The 20,689-nt window shown below is 31.1% G+C and overlaps 3 protein-coding genes across 9 annotated transcripts; 1 reads left to right on the top strand and 2 right to left on the bottom strand.

The window, feature by feature from the left end:
* Window positions 1-200: 200 nt before the first annotated feature.
* LOC101503689 (uncharacterized) lies at window positions 201-6,294 on the bottom strand. Of its 3 annotated transcripts, XM_073365500.1 has the most exons (9): window positions 5,994-6,291; window positions 5,792-5,883; window positions 5,061-5,132; window positions 4,855-4,961; window positions 4,394-4,449; window positions 3,243-3,417; window positions 2,964-3,047; window positions 1,526-1,816; window positions 201-1,222 (listed from the first exon to the last, which is right to left on the bottom strand). In XM_073365500.1, the coding sequence occupies exons 1-9, from the start codon at window positions 6,162-6,164 to the stop codon at window positions 384-386; spliced, it is 1,887 nt and encodes a 628-aa protein (XP_073221601.1). In that variant the 5' UTR covers window positions 6,165-6,291; the 3' UTR covers window positions 201-383. The 3 variants fall into 3 exon arrangements, with proteins under 3 accessions (XP_073221601.1, XP_073221602.1, XP_004491237.1); XM_073365501.1 differs by lacking the exon at window positions 2,964-3,047 and having other exon boundaries at window positions 4,379-4,449; window positions 5,994-6,294; XM_004491180.4 differs by lacking the exon at window positions 2,964-3,047 and having other exon boundaries at window positions 5,994-6,292.
* A 6,526-nt stretch (window positions 6,295-12,820) lies between these two features.
* On the top strand, window positions 12,821-20,492 carry LOC101502714 (dihydropyrimidinase). Of its 4 annotated transcripts, none has more exons than XR_012162021.1 (15): window positions 12,821-12,987; window positions 13,083-13,250; window positions 13,828-13,879; window positions 14,552-14,821; window positions 14,944-15,155; window positions 15,547-15,667; window positions 16,375-16,462; window positions 16,562-16,640; window positions 16,746-16,833; window positions 16,931-16,971; window positions 17,067-17,119; window positions 17,275-17,431; window positions 18,035-18,321; window positions 19,064-19,387; window positions 20,076-20,492. XR_012162021.1 is itself a non-coding variant. In XM_004491176.4 (13 exons), exons 1-13 carry the CDS (start codon window positions 12,916-12,918, stop codon window positions 18,224-18,226), a joined length of 1,593 nt encoding a protein of 530 aa, XP_004491233.1. In that variant the 5' UTR covers window positions 12,821-12,915; the 3' UTR covers window positions 18,227-18,494. The 4 variants fall into 4 exon arrangements, 1 of the variants encoding a protein (XP_004491233.1); XR_012162020.1 differs by having other exon boundaries at window positions 20,073-20,492; XR_012162019.1 differs by having other exon boundaries at window positions 19,064-20,492.
* LOC101503143 (uncharacterized) lies at window positions 18,365-20,533 on the bottom strand. 2 transcript variants are annotated; one of them, XM_004491178.4, is made up of 3 exons: window positions 20,396-20,533; window positions 19,053-19,394; window positions 18,365-18,652 (listed from the first exon to the last, which is right to left on the bottom strand). In XM_004491178.4, the coding sequence occupies exons 1-3, from the start codon at window positions 20,408-20,410 to the stop codon at window positions 18,605-18,607; spliced, it is 405 nt and encodes a 134-aa protein (XP_004491235.1). In that variant the 5' UTR covers window positions 20,411-20,533; the 3' UTR covers window positions 18,365-18,604. The 2 variants fall into 2 exon arrangements, with proteins under 2 accessions (XP_004491235.1, XP_004491234.1); XM_004491177.4 differs by having other exon boundaries at window positions 20,390-20,529.
* Window positions 20,534-20,689: the final 156 nt, after the last annotated feature.

The raw sequence follows: 20,689 nt of genomic DNA, 5'->3' as shown, positions 1-20,689 counted from the left end.
GATGACATAATTCAATATACATTCATACAACATGATTCAATTCAGCCAGAAGATAGAGGTAGAGATGTTCTACAGGGTCGTCCTAAGACCACATGAAGCTATCTTGTGTGCCTATGCTATCTAGCTCATGTGTTCTCAGGTCGCCCCTGCTCAACTTTCTCTGCCACGTTACACATTCCACGAAGTGAAATTGATTGATGTTAAAATGAAAGGATAAGGTAGGATGTGTTATTTCAATTGCATGAATATGATTGTAGTTGAGCTATAGGAATGTGCTATGTTCATCTTATATAATCGAGTAAAAAAGCTTATAAATAATGAATAATTGAACTGAATATCATAATCAAAGCTTGAGATGGACTAAGCTAAGCAATAATTATCAATCAAAATAAAATTCTCACAGAAGACTGAATGGCTAGTAGCTCTTCCTCCTTTACTCTCTTCCAAACCCCAGCTTCCATAAGGTATCCTTTCCCTGCTTCCGTTGGCAATTCATCCTCTTCCATTGGCAATTCATCATTTAATTCACCAACTTTTTCAGTCTCCTTCATCTTCTTAACAGTGGAGTTATCAAGTAGCTGAAGGTCTGAAGGGGCATCTCGCTTGGCACCATGTTTGATCAATTTCCAATTCTCTTTCCTTTCTGAGACTTGATTGTGTTCTTCATTATCGATAACATCAAGAACTGGAACGCAACCCGATGAACCAACAACACGAGGCAACATGCCAATTGGACATGGGTTCCATGTCTTTGCCAAAGTCCATATCTGTGTTTCTTCAGTCTCTTCAATCTCACAATCGACTTCCTTTGCCTTTTTATTTTTCATTATCTGTTGTTTAACTAACTCAAGCTTTTTACATGCTTCACGCATGGTTTCCTCGAGTTGGAAAACATTCGCCGAAGTCAATAAAGTGCTTTGATCATCTGCACTGTCAAAAACGTTGGACAAAGTAACACGAGAGAGCATTTGAACTTTCTTCGACAAAGATCTATCACCCACCAATTCAGCGAGGTGAAGGGCTGAATCCATGACCTCCTTGTTGCAAAGATGTGATATTAGAAGACATTTACGAACAAGTTCTTGCAAAACTCTCTTCGGCATATTTGCTGCTCCAGAAGATTGTTTTCTGAGAATTCGAACAAGCCATACAAACAAAGAAGAAAGATAAGCAACTCTATGAAAGTCTTCCCTCGAGTGTGAAATTGTAGTACTTGGGTTATCTGCAAAAGAACACAACATATAAGCACAAAAAAGAAGAAACTAAGCAAACAAAAAACATGTTCTGTCAAAAAGAACACATCCTAACTAAAATGAAGGATAGACAAGTTTCAAAAACTCAATTTGACTTGTCTTTAGAGAAGGGGTACAGTACAAAAGCCGCGTAAGTGTCTGGGGCTTGACAAGTAAATAGTGCATTAAAGGACACAGCACACAAAATACATCTCCAAGCACCCACAACAATTAAGCAGATATTAAACTTCCCATGAAAAGAAGTACTGTGGAAAGAAAGAACTGTTGCCTACCTTCTTCACACTTCATATCTTCCTGAGCCTCAATCATATGAAGAACTTCCTTAAGGAGGTTCAGAAGTAACTCTGGTTCCTTATCATACAATTTGAGTATGACAGGCTTCCAATCGGCCAAAACATTCTCTACAGTAGGACCAACAGATGCATCGTCTACATTCTTTTTGAACTCTGAGGAACTTAAAGTTTTCCACAAATAATCCATCAACACAGACACAATCTCTGAAGAGTAGGAGGAATACAACCGAAGAACAGATTTCAAGATCTTTCTAATCGGTTTCTTAGATCCTGAAAGCATCACAAGTTATTAGTGCATCAACACCCAGAACATTAATTATAACTGACGATACACTGTAACAAATTACTTCAGATTTTATATCTTGTAGACTGGCTCTAACAAAACATTAATTTTTCAATATCCAATATCTTGTAGACTGGCTCTAAGAAAACACAATACTTAAGATTTTATATGTACAACAAATTTTTAATTTTTTAATTAAATGGGGGAAACAGTATAAACCTGGAGGACCAGGAATGCTAAAGAGAGAACACCAACTCAAACAAGTAAACCAGCATCTAAGCATGATAGACAAAGAAACTCTTGAAAAAACAGCCTGCGATTTATCGCCCCGCAAACAGGCATATATAAAACAACAGTGTTTGATAAAAGAGGTGAAGTAGAAACACAAGTCTACCCTCTCTTCGGCAAGTATAAAACCTCTTAATTTTTTCAATAATACACCCCATATGTCTTTCCTTCAACACTCATTATGCCAAAACTTACCACCATTAGGTTAAATTGAAGCTATCCTTAACAAATTGATATATAAACCATTTTGCCACAGTTGTTGTAATCATTTAACTTTCTTACACTTGCACAAACATACAATTTCCTTACATTTTGCACATGCAAGCAATTTCCAATCTCTATTTTTCCAAGTAGAGGGAGAAACAAGTAAAGGGACAAAAGCTGATAATACTACAGTACACCCCATCCGTCGGTTATACATTCATTGTTCTTGTAACGTTCATATCTCAGCTCTGTACTTGCCACAAATTTATTTATCTAAGGAAACAGGTGTACTGAAGTTAATTTAGTTCATGAAATGTTTGACTAAACAAATACTTAAACAGTACTAAAGCTGGTAAGCCTACAAGTATTCCAAATTTTCTTCTATTCAACCATTTTTTTCTATGGTACTCTAATCATGCCCATGCAAAATTGTATTACTTGCAATTTTTCTTTCCTCTCTTTTGTATTACTTGCAATTTTTGTTTCCTCTCCTTATCATTTTTTTATTAAGTAGTCCTAGACAAAACTTGCTTCTCTTTTAGAGTATGCATTGCTCCACGACTCTCTTACATGCATGCAGATGCAGACATATAAGGTATACTGAACAAAGAAGATATACAAGATCTATTGTATTGATGATACCTCCAAGGCGTGATGTTTGGTTCTTGCCAACCACAATAGCCAAAAGCTTTTTACGTTTAAAAAGCAATTCACCATGCTTGGCCCCTTTAAAAGAGTAAGTACTCAACATCAGATTAGTATAAAGTAAACAAAACGATGGCAATTACAAGCAATTCAATATTGGAAAAAAATCCCCTACCCCACCCAAGTTGATCTGACAAAAAGAGCGTCCAAAAGCAGACAAGTGTAAGACATTGGTTAACGTTACAATATGATTTAAAAGGATTAAAGCTTACACACGTTTTCCCTTGAGCAGTGAGGTACTAAACTCGGGACTCCCACTGACTTTCAAGCAGATAGCTAATTCACGAATCATAGACTTGATTTCCTTTTTGACATTTGCATTGCCTTCACCTTGAAAAGGAATTGCTTTGCTCTGAGGTTCCCAATAATAAGATTTTAACCAATCAAGTGCCTGAAATTATCAGTAAGGTAATAGATGAGTTTAATGCAGGGTGGATTGAAAATATTTGATATGAAAGGAACGACTGTATATATTGAGATTAAGATCTTGGGAAGAACCCTTTTAATTAAATAGGTAAATTCATGAAGAAAAAAAAAAGCAGAATTTTTTTCATTTTTCTTTTCAGTTTGATGTTAACAACAAACTGAAGTTTTGTTAGCAATGTGAATTGGTGTTATGTATGTATTAATCATCAAAAGTCATCTGCACAAGTGTTGCTCACTCTATGTTAAATGTAAGTGCATACTTAATCCAATAAAAGAAATTCAAATTCTGTAGTTCAAAGTCCTGCTCCTGCCTCAAAGTAAGAAAAAAATATTATATTCTAATACCATGGACCTATTAAGAACTATATATTCTATTCCATGTATGTCCCTGAAAAAGGAGTTAAACCAATAAGTTTATGCTGTAGAGATGATAACTTCAATCCACAAGCTAGGTTCCCAATGGCTCTTTCTAACAGAGCATGCTGACGTTGGCACATTGAAAATGATTAAATGAAAACTATTACCTAGTTCTTAAATACAATCTTCTAAACCCTAAACCCTATGATATGAAATGAGATTTTCGTGGAGAAGAGGATATTCTATTAATATATGCCACAACTACCAAAGCTAGAAGTTAAGACATCATTCTTTAAAAGGTCGAAGGGTGAAGAAGAACTCTAAGCAAGTGATCTCCTTTTATAAGTTACAGCAGCTTATCAGGTGATAATGACAAACTACCAGACACACGTGAATTTCACTATACATACTCAAAGTCGTGTGTTAAAAAACAGAGTTCAGGAGATAAAATTTGGTCCAATTATTTCCTAAATTATAACAAGGTAAACCAAATCATAGACTGCACACACTTGTTTACAATTTAATCCCAAAGAAGTAAATAGATTGTCAAGATAGATGGTTAAACAGACCAAAATGATCCGCACCTTAATTGAGGCACTACGAACAACCTTGAGTGATGGAAGCTCACGATGTGATCCCTCTGGAATAGCAGCAACAAGTAAAACAAAAAGGAGGGCTTTAATTAACATACTAAAACAAATTTATTTCAGGTTTCAGCATTACAAAGATCATGATTGCAATTAACACAACTCAAACAAAAACAAGAATAAACAAGAGTTATAGAATAAGACCTAGTTTCAAAATTTGGATTGCCTTCTAGCTTAAAAGAGCAACTAAAATAAATTAATTGTTCTTTATAAGATTACAGATGCTAACTGGGAAATTAAATATGAGACCTTATGTCAAAAATTGATACGGCGAAGTTAATTATAACTTATACTAAAAGTTGTTGTTCAAGCGCTCATTGCTATTAAAACTCCGAATATTTCATTCCACATCAATATAATTTTGACAAATTTATCCAAAAAGGCACTAAGGTTTTTACCGTGGCGAATATCAATCAGCATGCGTGGAATGCCAATTGCCTCCGCAGCCACAGCTATTGACACCACTTCTTTCCTCCGTGTCTTCTCTACAGCACCATTCACAAGCCTTTTCAAAAAAAACACAGCACAACCAAAAGTTTGAAGAATCATAAACAAAATTATCAGAAAACTGAAAGAAGAAGGGTAATGGAAAAGGTGATCTAACCTCACGATAGCCATGCAATACAACATTGCAAGAACCTCCTCCGAAACAGAAGCATCATCCGATTGATCTTGTCTACAATAAAATCAAAAAATCTAAATTGATTCAAACAACATTTGGTATGTGTTAGGTTCTGCAACGACAAAAATTGATTTTCAATGAATTGAATTTGAAAAATTGATGTTAGTTTAAAGTGAGTTGAACAATAAATTTAAGTATAAAAGAGACGTTTGGATTCAAAAGTTACAAATCATAACTTCAAGTTAGAATTGATTCGGAATATCAACTCTACTCTATATTAATTTTGATGTGTTTGGTTATCCGGCAACTAAAATTGATCTAGAATGAATTGATTTTGTAAAAGTAATTTTAGTTAAAAGTGAGTTCAATGTTAAGTGATTTTATGTTTTTATATATTAATGTAAAAGTGAGTTGAACAATAAATGTCTGCCGGAAATCATGGTTGGAGTCAAACTACAAATTCTAGCTTCAAGTCAGAATCAATTTTGGAGGCAACTTATTCTGTTTGATATCATCTAAACATGTCAAAATCAACTTTACACCTCCAGCAAAGATTTTGGCTCCTCCAAACGCGGGACCAAACATACACCTTCAAACTTTATTTTGCCTCCTCCAAAAGTGAAACCAAACATGCACATAATACATTTTTTCCTCAACAAAAAATATGAAAATTGTGACATCAATTAAAAAGTGATGGAACTAGTTATGATTACCTAAAACAGGGATCCATGTGCTGAATTTCAACTATAGAAGCAGTGACATCGATTAGAACAGGCAATGAACCTCGACTTCGCCAGGAAGAAATCTGAAATACAAAACACGGCTGAGGTTACTAACCTTATGAAATTACAATTACAATTACAATGTAGTATAATAATAATAAAAATAAAAAAGAGGAGAGAGAGAAAAAGTTACTCGTTTAAGCGCGGATGAAAGAGATTGAGGAGAATCGGAGAAGAGAGCGTCTCTAACGAAAAGCCACTCGTTCCAGTTCAACCAAGGAACTAATTTACGCGAACTTGGAGAAGATTTTGTGTCGTCTTCCAAATCTGGAACTTCTTTGAACCCTAGCAATGGTGCCTCCATGTGAATGAGGGAGTACTGTGACCGAATTGAGGAGAGGGTGCCGATAGTGAAGGCGGTGAATAACTGAATGAACTAGGTTATACTGTGTTGTTGAAAGGTTGTGAAAATTTTAAATATCTAAAATTCGAAGGAGTTGGAAGTAAACAAAAAAGTTCCCGTGTTTTATTACACTTACAAAGTCCAATTCTAAATATTTTCATATGTTGTTACAAAACATTTTGATACGATTATAAATAGATATTTTGATACAAATAAAATATAAAAGATATCTTTTATGAAAGTTTTAATTAAATAAATATAAATAGCAAGATTCTGAAAATTTGAAACTGTACTATACAAAATAAATATTCTAAAATATTAAATTTTAACTAAAATATTTGTCTAGACAAATCTTCAATGTTAAGGAAGTACCAGTCTTCATAGATAAAGATAAAAAATATTGAATTATGTTTTACAACAAAAAAATTAAAATTGGAAAGATAAATTGATACTTGAAATCGTAAGTACGGTCAAATTAATATATAAATTTTGTAAATTAACAATACATCCTTAAAATAGTAAATTGTCTATATTTAAACTTTTATGTTATATAATTAATTAATACATAATAATGTTAAGGGTTTTTAATTTGATCTTAATTAAATAACTTGATCCTTATGTTACAGAATGACTCAATATTAATTGTTAATTTTGTTTCCTTATATTTCGTTAGGAATTGGCCCCTAGAAATTAAGAGTTTCAATTGTATCTAACCTATTTAAGTTGACAAACTATGAATAATAAAGGCATCAAATTTTATCTTTCTAATCTATAACAACTTTGTACAGATTTGTTCCACTAAATTGGTATCAGAGCTCAATTAGAGCCTCTAGTGAAAATAGAGAGAGAATAAAATATTAAAGTCATGGCACGAGAAGTGTAACGCCCCAAAAAATTTTATCCGAGGATTACTTAAAAATATTTATTTCTTTTAGAAATAACTAATTTTTTTTTCTTAGTAGTAATTCACCATGTAATAAATTGAAGATGCGTAGGAAAATCACTTGATATTTTTTTTTTTGTAAAAGAAAATGTAATTTACTAAAAAATTATTTATTTATTTTTTGCAAAATTAATATTCCAATTGTTATACCGATATTTATTTATGCTCCAAAATAAAATAAATTATCTTTAAGTGAAATTCAAAAGAAACAAGGTTGACTCAAATTAATGACATTCGATTATTTATAAGCAAATGAAATCTACTTTACACATTTCTATTAAAAGTTAATGATGACGAATAAATAACTTACAATGTACCACAAAAAATTTAGTAATACAAAACATTATTTTTAAGTAAAAGTGACATGTTTCCCCGAACGTGCACCAATCAAATATGCAACTCTTTGAGATCATTAATACATAAATGTTGGTGTAACGGGTCACTTCATCCCACAATAAAAATTAAACCAAATAATAAATTAACAGCCATAAAATATGAATATAAAATCTTTTTGTAATAAAAAATTTAAAGAAATTGATTCTTTAATAGTTCTCAAAAAGGGTATCAAAAATCATAAAATATATCTAAATAAATCAAGTAGCAACCGTATAGCAAATAATTAGATCAAAATAAAAATAACAATAAAATGTATGCAAGTTATGCATGCTCCTAAATATATCTGATCCGAATATAACCAGCCACACAGGCGTCCACAAAGATACATATGATATGTGATGAGATGGTAATGATGTTCAAAATGTAATGTCACCAGTCACTTAAATAATCATACAAACCATCAACCATTTAGGCAATCACAAAGATAACAATATTTAAAACACAAATCACCAGTCACTTAGACAACCACAAAGATAACCATATTTAAAACACAAATCACCAGCCACCTAGGTGGCCACAAAGATAATGATATTTAAAACACAAGTCATCAGCCACTTAAGCAACTACAAAGATAACAATATATAAAACACAAATCACCAGCCACTTAGGCAACCACAAAAATAACAATATTTAAAACACAAATCACCAGCTACTTAGGCAACCACAAAGACAAAATATTTTAGATCAAATTTATATTCTCATGGATGTTCATATTTATAGCTCAATAACTTTAACACATCAAATATGCACGTAGACAAATATCTCAAAATCACAATTTTTTTTTAATAATCCATAAGGTTCGATTTGACTACGTGTTATTGATAACCATTAAAATTCATATCACTAAGAATAGAATAACAACATAAATTTCATTTCTTTTACTATAAAGTTTTCAGCATTCTAAAAATGGACTATTCATTAATACATTAAATAATCAATTTCCTCATATTATTAAAATTAAAAAAATATAAAATTCTCATCAATTTCCTCGAGACACATATATTGTTCATAAAAGTCAAGTTTTAAATTTAAAATACTCAAAAGTCAACGCTTAAAATCAAATACATCATAATAAACATATTACTAATTACATCATTATAAAAATTATAACTTTATAATTAAATACTATAAAACATGTAAAACACTAAACATTTTCACTACAAACATATTTATCAAGGTATAATAATGAAAATATAACTCTATAATTAATTTCATCAAGATATAGGTATTAAAAAAAACAATCAAAGCATTATAGTTAATTTTTTTACGACAAAAATAAAATCAATATTTTTCTTTTAAGACATCCAAACGTTATATCAATATCTTACGAATCGCTAATTTAATATCTAGCCTAACTTTGTATGGGGAAAAACCCTTACCTTAGGCGCTTTCTTTCTTAACATCTCTAAATTCGCACGAGAAATAGCTTATGAGGCAATGATGAATTCAACACCGATAGATATTATGATTTATGACTTAGAAAATTATTTTAGGAGTGTACGAATGACACAAATAGGTGTGACAACAAGAGGCCTAACGAAAATGTATAAACATAATAGCTATTTACGTTGTAATATTATGATTGAGTTGTTGTCTAAAATTGAAGTACACTTAATTCCAAAATTATGCTATCAATAATTACTATTTATTTAATTTTATTATGTTGTTACAAAGTCAATTGAAACCATGTATATTTATGTGTATAAGTTAATTATGATTAACTAATAAAGTTCATCATATATTGCAGGGTGTCACACAATCCATTTTAATTAAATAAATAAATTAGAGGGTGTCACATCACCCTTTTAATTTTCTATCTAATAGTTGCGAAACCAAAAATAGCATAGGATTATTTTTGTAGACATTTAAAATAAAATTATAATTTTAGTTTAAAAGAGATGAATGCATGAGATACAAAAAGGAGAATAGTCATCTCTTAATTGCACAAAAAAGAAACTCATAATTAAATTTACAATCTTCCTTTAAAAAATAAATTAAAGATGTTAAAAATGAATTAATGCACATTATGTCAAGAAAACATCAGTCATAAAATCTTGTCATTAAGGAGAATAAAAGAATGAGTCAAGTCACTAATTTTTTTTTGTAGGATGAAACAAAAATATTTTCAAAACACTTATATATAAAGGTTGGATTTCACTAACTCTATAATATCTCCTAAAATGAATACTTATTTATAAATTTTATAAATTTTAATTTAATTAAATAATTCAACTAATATTTTATCAACTAAAACAAATAAAGCAAGACAAGAATACCACTCACACATTATAAAATAAAACAAACATATCTAACACATCAATTTCATGATTATCGAAATTAATCAAATAAAAAAAATTGCACAATAGTCCATTTAAAAATAATCACATCATAAATCATTCTCTTGTAATTGTCACGCCAAAATAATTAAATAAAAATAAAGGTTATAATTATTTAAGTAGAATAGACTGAGATAAAATTTAGTAATAAGATACATATATAATATATAATATATGAAAATTCAGGTAAAATAATTTAATTTATTTATACATAGAATAATTATTAATTTAATAATAAATTATAACAATTACTAATAAGACACATATATAATATATGAAAATTTTGAGTGTTACAAGAATGGCATAATATGCTGACCATACCCAAAATTGATGGGGACTATGAACACTTGAGCATGTTGATGGAGAATCTCTTGAGATGGAAAGAATGGTGGACTCTGATTGATTGAAATTGGCTATGTTGAGCCAACTCCAGGATAAGTGCTCAGTGGCGTGCAGAGACAAGCTTTGGCGGACCTCAAGCTTAAATATCTCAAGGTCGAAAATTATTTATTTCAAACTATAAATAAATCAATTTTGACAACAATAAGTCAACCATTGCAGAATACTTTTCGAGTGGGTTGGTGCATCTATATTTGTGAAATGATTAAATTTTATTAATTTTTTTTCTTTCAAAAATATAACATTAATATAAAATTAAAATAGCAGATAAGTCATAAATTTAATTATAATATTAATACAAATAATTATTTTAATTAATATTTTATAATATTAAAAATATATATTTGTCGATTCATGAATTTATCGAGAATTACGATTTCTTGAATATTCGGTCAAATATTGATGTGGATATTTTGTTTTGCTCAATTCGAAGCTGTTGCTTGTGTGCCAATAACCCGAAGTGGGTTGGTGCATCTATATTTACATTGTTTATTAAAAGTTCAACTTAAAATATTGTGGTTCATATGATCGTTCTAATACAAAATCCAGTTAGCATAATTTCCAACCAATATTCAGACTTTAGTTAAAAAAAAAACAATGTACAAACTAATATTCAATCAACAAAGTGATAATTTCTCGATATATAAGATGGTATTTCAAAATAACAATACAAATTGAGCAAAAAAAAAATGAAAATAAAAAATCATTCATTCTTAATGATAACTATAGTTTTTTTTATATAAAAAAAATTGTTGTTGTAATTTGTTTGATGAAATTAAAAATTATATATTAATGTAAAATTATTTGATATCCACCACTAATCGTATATTGAAAAAATCAAACAATACTGAAGTTATGCGTGTGCGTTAATAAGTTGTGATTTTTTATTAATGTAAAATTAAAAATAACTTCTTAGTACATGCCCTCTAACATGTTTGATATAAATACATTATGTATTTTATGATTATCACCAAAAGTTATTATTTCTATGTAATGAATTTATATAATTATTTTTATCTGTGTTATAAATTATATTTTATTTGCTTAGGATTCAATTAATTGAATCACGTGATAAAAATAAATAGTGTATTCCTATATATTTTAGTTTATTTATATAATGAAGAAATATTATGTAATCCAATATGAGCTAGTCAACTTGTTGTTTGCATGGATGACTCTACTGGTAAATTTAAAAAGAAAAATATAACACGATTATAATATATTGGATTGCGAAATGAGAATTATCATTAAACAATAAATAAGAAATAATGCAACATTTCAACTTATGCAATTAGAAATTAATAATGCACTTATAAATGACATCTGTACTACTTCATGAGATATATGACATTTATTTATTATTTATATTTATAATTTAATTTATATATAATGATAATATAAATATTTTTTACATTAATGTGGAATTACAACTATTTAATTTAGAAAAATAGTTGACTATATGATATTTATCTTTAAAATAATGAATACAAATAATTGTGATGTGTAATACTGTAAAATATTTTAGGTTACCGGTCAATACAAATTAATTTCTTATATTTATACTGCTATTTTTTATCTATATATTTATACCACTATATTACTACTTGTACTATGTATAAGTATATAGTTTGTTTTGACAAGATGTATAAGTATTTATAAAGCATGGTATTTTTGTTTTATACGTGTGACATTTGTTTGATTATTAATAATGCACAAAGCTATGTGTATTATCCCGGTGAGATGTATGACATTTGTTTATATTATGCATGACATTTATTTATACGTTAATTCTATAGACAAGATATCAATACTTTAGACAGACAAATTTAAACCAAATAGAAAAAAAAAAGAGCATATATTATATTTTTAAAGAAAGAATTGTGGATTTGATTAATTAATTAAATATATATAAAAACAATATAATTGAGTATATTTATATTAGATTTACACTAATTTTTATAGTAAATAAATAATTATGCAATATCATTAAATTAATGTACATCATTTATTTCCATTCTCTACGATTTTCAAAATTAATCATTATCAATATTAATCATTATATAATATATTTTTTGAATTATTATTGCATGTGTATTTATGAACATAAATATATTTGTTTTTTTAATTAATAATATCTACAATAATATTTATATATAATATATAATATATAATTAATATCTTACTATTAATATTAAATTATAGAGTGACTTTATAGTAATGAAAATATTTATAAATTGAATATTTTTAATATATTTAAAAATTAGAATTACCATTTTATCAAAATTAAATTTATGAAATTAATAGAAAAATATTTTATATTGGCCTTCAATGTCTAAGATCTAACTGGTAAGGAGACATGTGGCACAATAAGTTATATGGAGGCACCATGTGTACAATTTTACAATTTTTGTTGGAATGAGGTAGTATAGATAGATAAATATTGATTACATTTATTCTACGTGGTTCTAATAAAAAATTATGTATATTTTCGTTAAAAAAAAAGCAATTGTGTTTATATTTAATCGGATGAATAATAAATGAGATGGATTGCAACCCGCTTACGGTGACCGGTTTGAAAATGCAAATAAAGAAGGAGAAGATGAGATCGAAATCGAAGCATTGGAGCTAGCTAGCTATCATGACTTTTATTCTTTTCCTCTTCTTCCTTATCGTTCCTTCTTTGTTTGCACAATCACAACCCAATCACCAGGTACAAGTAACTTCACTCACTCTCTCTATTCTCTTCTCTTCTTTTTTTAGTTGACTTTTCTCCTTCTTATCAACTATTTTGACTCTCTAATTCAGTTTTGTGAAGCTGGAATCGGATACGGAGACTCCACATGTGGAACTTCAATTCCATCATCCAACAAATTGTTGATCAAAGGTGGCACTGTTGTCAATGCTCACCACCAACAAATCGCCGATGTTTATGTTGAAGATGGCATCATCGTTGCCGTCAATCCAACTATCACGGTATAATGCTCTCTTATCTATTTTTGCTGCTATTTCTTTCTAACGCCTTAGCTTTTGAATCTGTTTCGACAAGGATTGACTTATCGTAGCTTATAACCACTTGCATTTCTGAGACGAGTTTATTTAAAACAACTTAAAATATTTTTCATAAGCTTTTTTCAACTAATTTTCACAAGTTATCCACAATAGTTTATGAAAACGGATTATACTCCTCTAAAACAAGCAACTTACTTTAGAGAATAAGTGACTAATATCAACTCTTGATAAACAAATCAATAATTGATATTATATGTACACAAATGACCAAACGTAGTTATAATCTTAACCCTTGATTTGTCTACTTTATTAACTTTTTACTTTAGAGGATCCAAATCCAATGAAAACAACTTATAGCATTAGCGTATATAAAAACAATTTCACTTTACTTTATCTTGTCTTAGAAAAATAGTTTATACATAAGATATGACACTTATGTTATAAGTGCTTAATTAAGCTGTTTATCGGGACATGTATTTGATTCTTATACTTGTTACTTTCTACCCTATGATTTGTTCTTCGTCTTATTTTCCATCTGCAGGTTGGAGATGACGTGCATGTCATTGATGCCACTGGCAAATTTGTTATGCCAGGTTAGACCTTTGAGTTTTTATCCTAGACCAACTCCAATGATGATTCATACTAGGTTCTTAACTATGTATACACTGGCACTTCAGGTCCAAGGCATGTCTGAGTGTTTGAATGTGTCGGTGTTCTGACACTCGTATGACACTCACACATGTGGTTACATATAGTCAATACAATTTTCTCAATCTATTGTCCGTGTCATGTCAATGTTGGTTTCATTTTTGGTGTCAGTGTTAGTGTTTTATAGTTTCTTGATAGAATAGTTCTTGGAAGGTTTTACCATTGGAGTGTTCCACATGATATGTAGGGTGAAAATGTGTTACACAAGCAATCCCTTCTTATTAGCACTAAACAATGTTCGAGTGAAATTGAAAGTGACACTAAGGCCCACTTAAGCAAACACAGGTGGGACACTGTGACCTATTGTGGCTCTTTAATAGTTGCACCATTGGTGTGAAAAGTGGTGATTTGCTTAATTAAAAGTGATGTGGCATAGTGGAATCCACTTAAACTGCTCAAGGTCTACATGTAAACACTTCAGAAATGAATCAACTTAGTGATCTCACTATCTAGTTAACTTTTTTTTATTCCGTCATGATGTCAATTTGACGTCATTTGTCATCATCGTCATCATATTTTGACAGACTATTTGATTGCAACTTTTTGTTTACTAACAGGAGGCATTGATCCTCATACCCATCTAGAGTTTGAGTTTATGAACACTGTAACGGTGGACAATTTCTTCAGTGGCCAGGCCGCAGCATTGGCTGGTGGGACGACTATGCACATCGACTTTGTTATACCAATTAATGGGAGTCTAACAGCCGGTTTTGAAGCCTATGAAAAGAAGGCAAAGAAGTCTTGCATGGATTATGGTTTCCATATGGCTATTACCAAATGGGATGAAACTGTTTCAAGAGAAATGGAGCTCATGGTCAAGGAGAAAGGTTATAATTCATTTCCTTTTTGCATTTTTCATAATTTGGTTGATTATGAGGCAATGACCCGATGGAAGGTTTCTGCATGGGGAGTTTATTTCAAGTAATACATCTATGTTTTCTAATTGCAGGTATAAACTCTTTTAAGTTTTTCATGGCATACAAAGGAGCTCTTATGATCAGTGATGATCTGCTTCTGGAAGGATTTAAAAAGTGCAAGTCTCTCGGCGCCTTAGCCATGGTTCACGCAGAAAATGGAGATGCTGTGTATGAAGGGCAAAGGAAGATGATAGAGCTTGGAATAACTGGACCTGAGGGGCATGCTCTTTCAAGGCCTGCAGTGGTCAGTCTCAATTTTGTTCTTTTTCATAAAGAATTTACAGAATAATCAAATTCATAGAATACACAACATTCATTCCCCATTTTTCAACCTTCCCTTTATATCTAAGTAGCCTTCCTTCATAGTGCATTGGATTTAGGTGGACATACTTGAGCCAACTTAACTATTTGTACTAGCGTCGAAATTTGCATACTGGTAATTTATAACCACTCTAGTTTTACATTCATTCTGATAAACTTTTCAGCTCTGTTGATGAACCACATTTAGTTGGTATGTGATTAGATTGATTTCTTGTATTGTTATATTGTGATTACTGTAAAGTCTAAAATCTAAATATCTGTTAGAATGATTTATAGAACATTTCGTTATTTGATTCGGGTACCTACGTGTGTAGTTGGAAGGAGAGGCAACTGCCCGTGCTATACGCTTAGCAGATTTTGTCAACACTCCTTTATACGTGGTTCATGTCATGAGCATTGATGCAATGGAAGAAATTGCGAAGGCCAGGAAATCAGGTTCTTAACTTTAATCCTTGTAGTGTTATTCTAAATTATTTAGAGAAAGCATACAATTACAACATTTAGAGATAAGGTTAGGAGTCCATTTGTAGAAAAACTCAAACGTTTGCACAAAATATTCTTGTCTTTTTATGAGAGAAAAACAATGTAAAAAGAAGACTTTTTGTACTTGAATTATAATAGCCATAGTTAGATTAACCTGACAACACTTCACAATTCCACTATTTTGCAATGCGATTAAATTGAACCTACGCTGTCATACAGAAACTTGGGGCCATTCAAATCACTTGAACTTAATTGTGAACATGAGACTTAGAGCCCATTTGCTGAAACTTCTAAAAAAAGTGATTTTATAATGCTGATTTTGTGATTTTGGTTTGCTTTATTACTATGATAGATGTTTAACATTTACTGTGCACATAGTTTTAAATTGAGTTTACATATTATCATAGATGTTTTAAATATTTTTTTATACTATTATAATGTATGGAGATTTCACGAGTTTACTTAGACCTGAGTCTAGGGTTTTGGGTGACTTTCCAAGTGTGACATTTTAAGTTTTACATAATTTTAGTGAGCTCCCCTACTTGTATTGAAATTGCAGAAAAGAGGGTTTCTTTATATGTTTCCACCTCGACATTAACTGTTTTTTTTCTCCAAATGACTTAGTTTTAGTAGGTGACCTGTTTGTTTTCTAACTTCAGGACAAAGAGTAATTGGAGAACCTGTTGTTTCTGGGTTAGCCCTTGATGAATCTTGGCTTTGGCATCCTGATTTTGAGACTGCAGCAAAGCAAGTGCCTTCACTTGTTTCATTGTTTTCCATACTGTTATTCTTTTATTGTCTTCAATTTTAAGAATACATAAGCCATATTTCATTCTCATGTTTCAGGTATGTCATGAGTCCCCCTATTAGGAAACAAGGACATGATAAGGCCCTACAAGCTGCCCTCTCAACAGGAGTTTTGCAGGTTTCACATTATGAGTTAGTGTTAGATTCAGTAATCATTTAAAGACAACGGTTCTCTTCGCTAAGTCGTTAATTTGACCAAAGGATACTTTTTACAAATTTGCAGCTGGTAGGAACTGATCATTGTGTCTTTAATTCGACCCAAAAAGCTTTTGGAATTGACGACTTCCGCAAAATACCTAATGGTGTCAATGGTAATCACATGGTGACCTTACATATTTATGGCCTAAATCCATTCTGATTGATTTTGAATTGTTTTCTTACTAATGCTATGCAACCTGAAATCTGTAGGTATTGAAGAAAGGATGCACGTTGTATGGGATATCATGGTGGTAAGTTAATAAATTTCCAGCGTCTTGCTAGGTTGAGGTAAAAACGAAGGAGATGATAGCCTTCTAACTGGATTTTTCCCATATATATCTCACAGGAATCTGGCCAAATATCTGTCACTGACTTTGTCCGGTTGACAAGCACAGAATGGTAAATTTTATGGTCAATCAAAGTAAAAATTGGCAATCCTGTTCTTACATGGAAATAAGGGGAATCCACAGTATTTTATTTTAACCATTTTAATTTTAAAAAGGTGATTGAAAAAGGTCCCAAAATTAATTTTTTATTTTTATTTATCATTTCAGTGCTAGAATCTTCAATATATATCCAAGGAAAGGAGCGATTCTTCCTGGCTCTGATGCAGATATTATAATTCTCAATCCGAATTCAAGCTTTGAGGTAACTGCAAAGTCACACCACTCTAGACTGGACACAAACATCTACGAGGGAAGGAGAGGAAAGGTAATTAACTGGCCAATGACTTCTTAAGGTGTCTGGGTTTTTCTTTTGGGTTTTAATTTTGCGCAATTACCAGGCCTCCATGTTCACAGTTAGCTAGCTAGGTACAAATGGTATATTAGAATTGAGACACAGTCCTAATGGAATAAAAGAATTTCATTCTTGCTGCTAATTTTCTGGTTTTGAATTGGGTAGGGAACATTAGTTTTGCATATGGTACAGCACTTTGTTTAATGGCCTATTTTTTTACAGCTAGAATTCATTCTAGCCTTAACAAAAGCCTTAGGCATATTATTTATTTATTTTTTTACAATTGATATTTCCTTCTGTGGTCTATCTATCTATTTTAAGAAATGTCTTCTTCTATCTCCTGACTCATGGCGGAATTTCACACCTACTTTGCACCATTTTTCCCTCACATGTATGCAATTTTTTTTTTAAAACGACATCTATGCAATCTTTATTTGTTCAGTCACTGTTCTTTTACCTTGTCTGTTTCCTATGGCTCTATTAAACGTGTGCTTTTTTGTATATATTGTTCAATAATTGAAGTTTTGTCATGTGATATCCAGATTGAAAGTTTTTTTTTTTAAATTGTTGTTTCAGGGGAAAATTGAAGTGACTATAGCAGGAGGAAGAGTTGTTTGGGAAAACAATGAATTGAAAGCTGTTCCTGGTACTGGGAGATACATACAAATGGAACCTTTTAGTTATGTGTTTGATGGACTGGACAAGAAGGATGCCAGTTATCTAAGTTCTCTTCAAGCCCCAGTTAAGCGGGCAAAGTCCACGGCATAATTTCTGGCATCATTGGTTACGTGGGCGGGGAGGATAAAATATGTAACTCAAGTTTTCTGATCAAACAAAATAAAATATGTACATTTCATCCACTGGTAAGCATCATATGTATATATAATTATGTAATAGTAATAGATATATTTCGTGCAATATTTTCCATTGATGTAATGTACATTGCTTAGACTGTATCAAAAGCAACTGGAATAAAAGAGACCGTAGCTTTTATACGATACTGTACAATGTGTAATGGTCAGTTTTCTATTGAACTTGTCTCATCTACACAAAAATATTTTACAAGTCATATATCCTAGTACGTTTAATAGCATGACATGGATTTGAATATGAAGGACTGACTATGTTTATGTGGTTGTTATCATATCAAGGCCTAATACAGCAATTTATGTAGGTCAGAATCCTCTTTTTCCCCTGCATGGTAATAAATAATCAACATATGTATTAGAAATTGTATTCACTCAATTCCACAGTATTGTCTTTTCTCTTCATGCCCCTCTCTTTGTGTGTTCAAGTTAATAGAAACACCAAAGAAGTAACTTATGTATAAATTTAAAATGCACATGTACAATGTATAAAGGAAACAAAATGACAGAAGTTGAAATAGACTTCTAAACTTTTCTAATCTATGTTTTGTGCTTTTGATAATTGTACTCTCCCTAGTAAATGATCCATGTGCGTTTATCATGGGGGATATGGATCAAATCTAGAGGGAGTATTTAATCTTGAAGAGTTGAAACTCACAGCATAAAATCTCAAGTAATAACAACAAAAACCATGCAACTGAATTAGTAACTAAAGAAAATGGTCTCACCATGACTACAGGATCTTCTTGTGCATGAGCATGAACTTGGGCATGAGCATGACCATGAGCAGGATGGGCATGACCATGAGCAGGATTGGCATGACCATTGGCAGAACGAACATGACCATTGGCAGAACGAACATGACCATGAGCAGGATGTGCATGTCCATGACTAGCTTTGGCGAGGTCCTGTTCATTCCCAATGCTGTTACGCTTGACTTGGGTCAGGTCAGTTTTCTGATGCTTTTTGTTTTCACGAGCTTGGGTAAACACCATTGAATAGTCAGTAGCTCCTGGAGCCTTTTGGTCCCACCCTCCAAACTGAGGCACAGATGATTTAGTAGGTATTTTCTGCATACATATTTAGAGTCATACATATTAATCAGTATTTTTGTTGCTTCTCATGATTTTACATGAAATAAAAAAAAAAAAACAAAACAAAGTTTGTTTTGAATAGGAAGCTTTTTCATGAACTTGTATTGGTTAATATCCCCTTGATCAACGCACATTAACCATTTCAAGTTCAATTTTCAAAACTTCTTATTCGAATGCAAGAACATATAAGACATTAATCTTGAGTTTCTTGACCTTGTATTGGTTAATCCCCCCTTATAACGCACATTAACCAATACAAGCTCAAAAGTCTCATAGACTTGACTACAATATTGGAGTTTACATGTTTTATGTTGTGTTTTTATCTATAATAATATCATGACAACAATACATCGGAAGACAATCAATTTTTAACAGTTTGTTTCGAATCAGAAGCTTCATCGTGAACTGATATTGGTTAGTCCCCCTTATGAACACAGATTAACCATTCGAAGTTCAATGTTAAAACCTCCTATTCAAATGCAAGAACATATAAGACATTAATCTTGAGTTTCTTGACCTTGTATTGGTTAATACCCCCTATAACGCATCTTAACCAATACAAGCTCAAAACACTCATAGACTTAACTACAAGATTCAAGTTCACATGTTTTATATCGTGTTTCGATCTATAATAACTTGACAACAATATTTCAGAAGACAATCAATTTTTAACCAAAGGCGATAAAATGGACTTCTACACAAGTAATGCTGCAGCAAGCAAGAGAAATTTTGGTTAGAAACGTCCAAAGGTACTATCTGATGATAACCATCTGAAATGTCTATCCAAAATAATAAAGTTCGGTAACAATTACAAATTTAGAATTCTAGCCTATAACCATAAAGCATCATAAATTTTCAATTTTTTGCCATGATTGAATACAATTGCACATTTTCTTTCAATAGTTCAGAAGGTGATGAATTTCTTCCAAAATTTTCTTCCTTTATATTTCATTATATAGATTTAGGCTTACCGATACCTCCTTTTGTTCCATGGCTGAATGAAGAGGTGAGGGACCTAGGAACAAGAAGCTGTACAAATTATACGGTGTTTATTATGCTATGTTTTTCAAGATATATGCCCAATTGAAATGTATCTGATGTTAGTCATGGGGTATTTTAACTAGAGAAATTAGGATAAAACTAGACATTTTGTTATGCTTAGTATTTTAAATATCCCAATCTACAATGAACGGATCAACGGAATTAACGGATTTTTAGATGTGAAATATTGACGAGAGTGTATAAAAGTAGGACAAAAAAATGAGGTTGTC

Source organism: Cicer arietinum, chromosome 2, assembly GCF_000331145.2.
Source record: "Cicer arietinum cultivar CDC Frontier isolate Library 1 chromosome 2, Cicar.CDCFrontier_v2.0, whole genome shotgun sequence".
Classification (NCBI taxonomy): Eukaryota; Viridiplantae; Streptophyta; class Magnoliopsida; order Fabales; family Fabaceae; genus Cicer; species Cicer arietinum.
The sequence above is the reverse complement of the archived record's forward strand: the minus strand, read 5'-3'. Positions and strand labels throughout refer to the sequence as shown.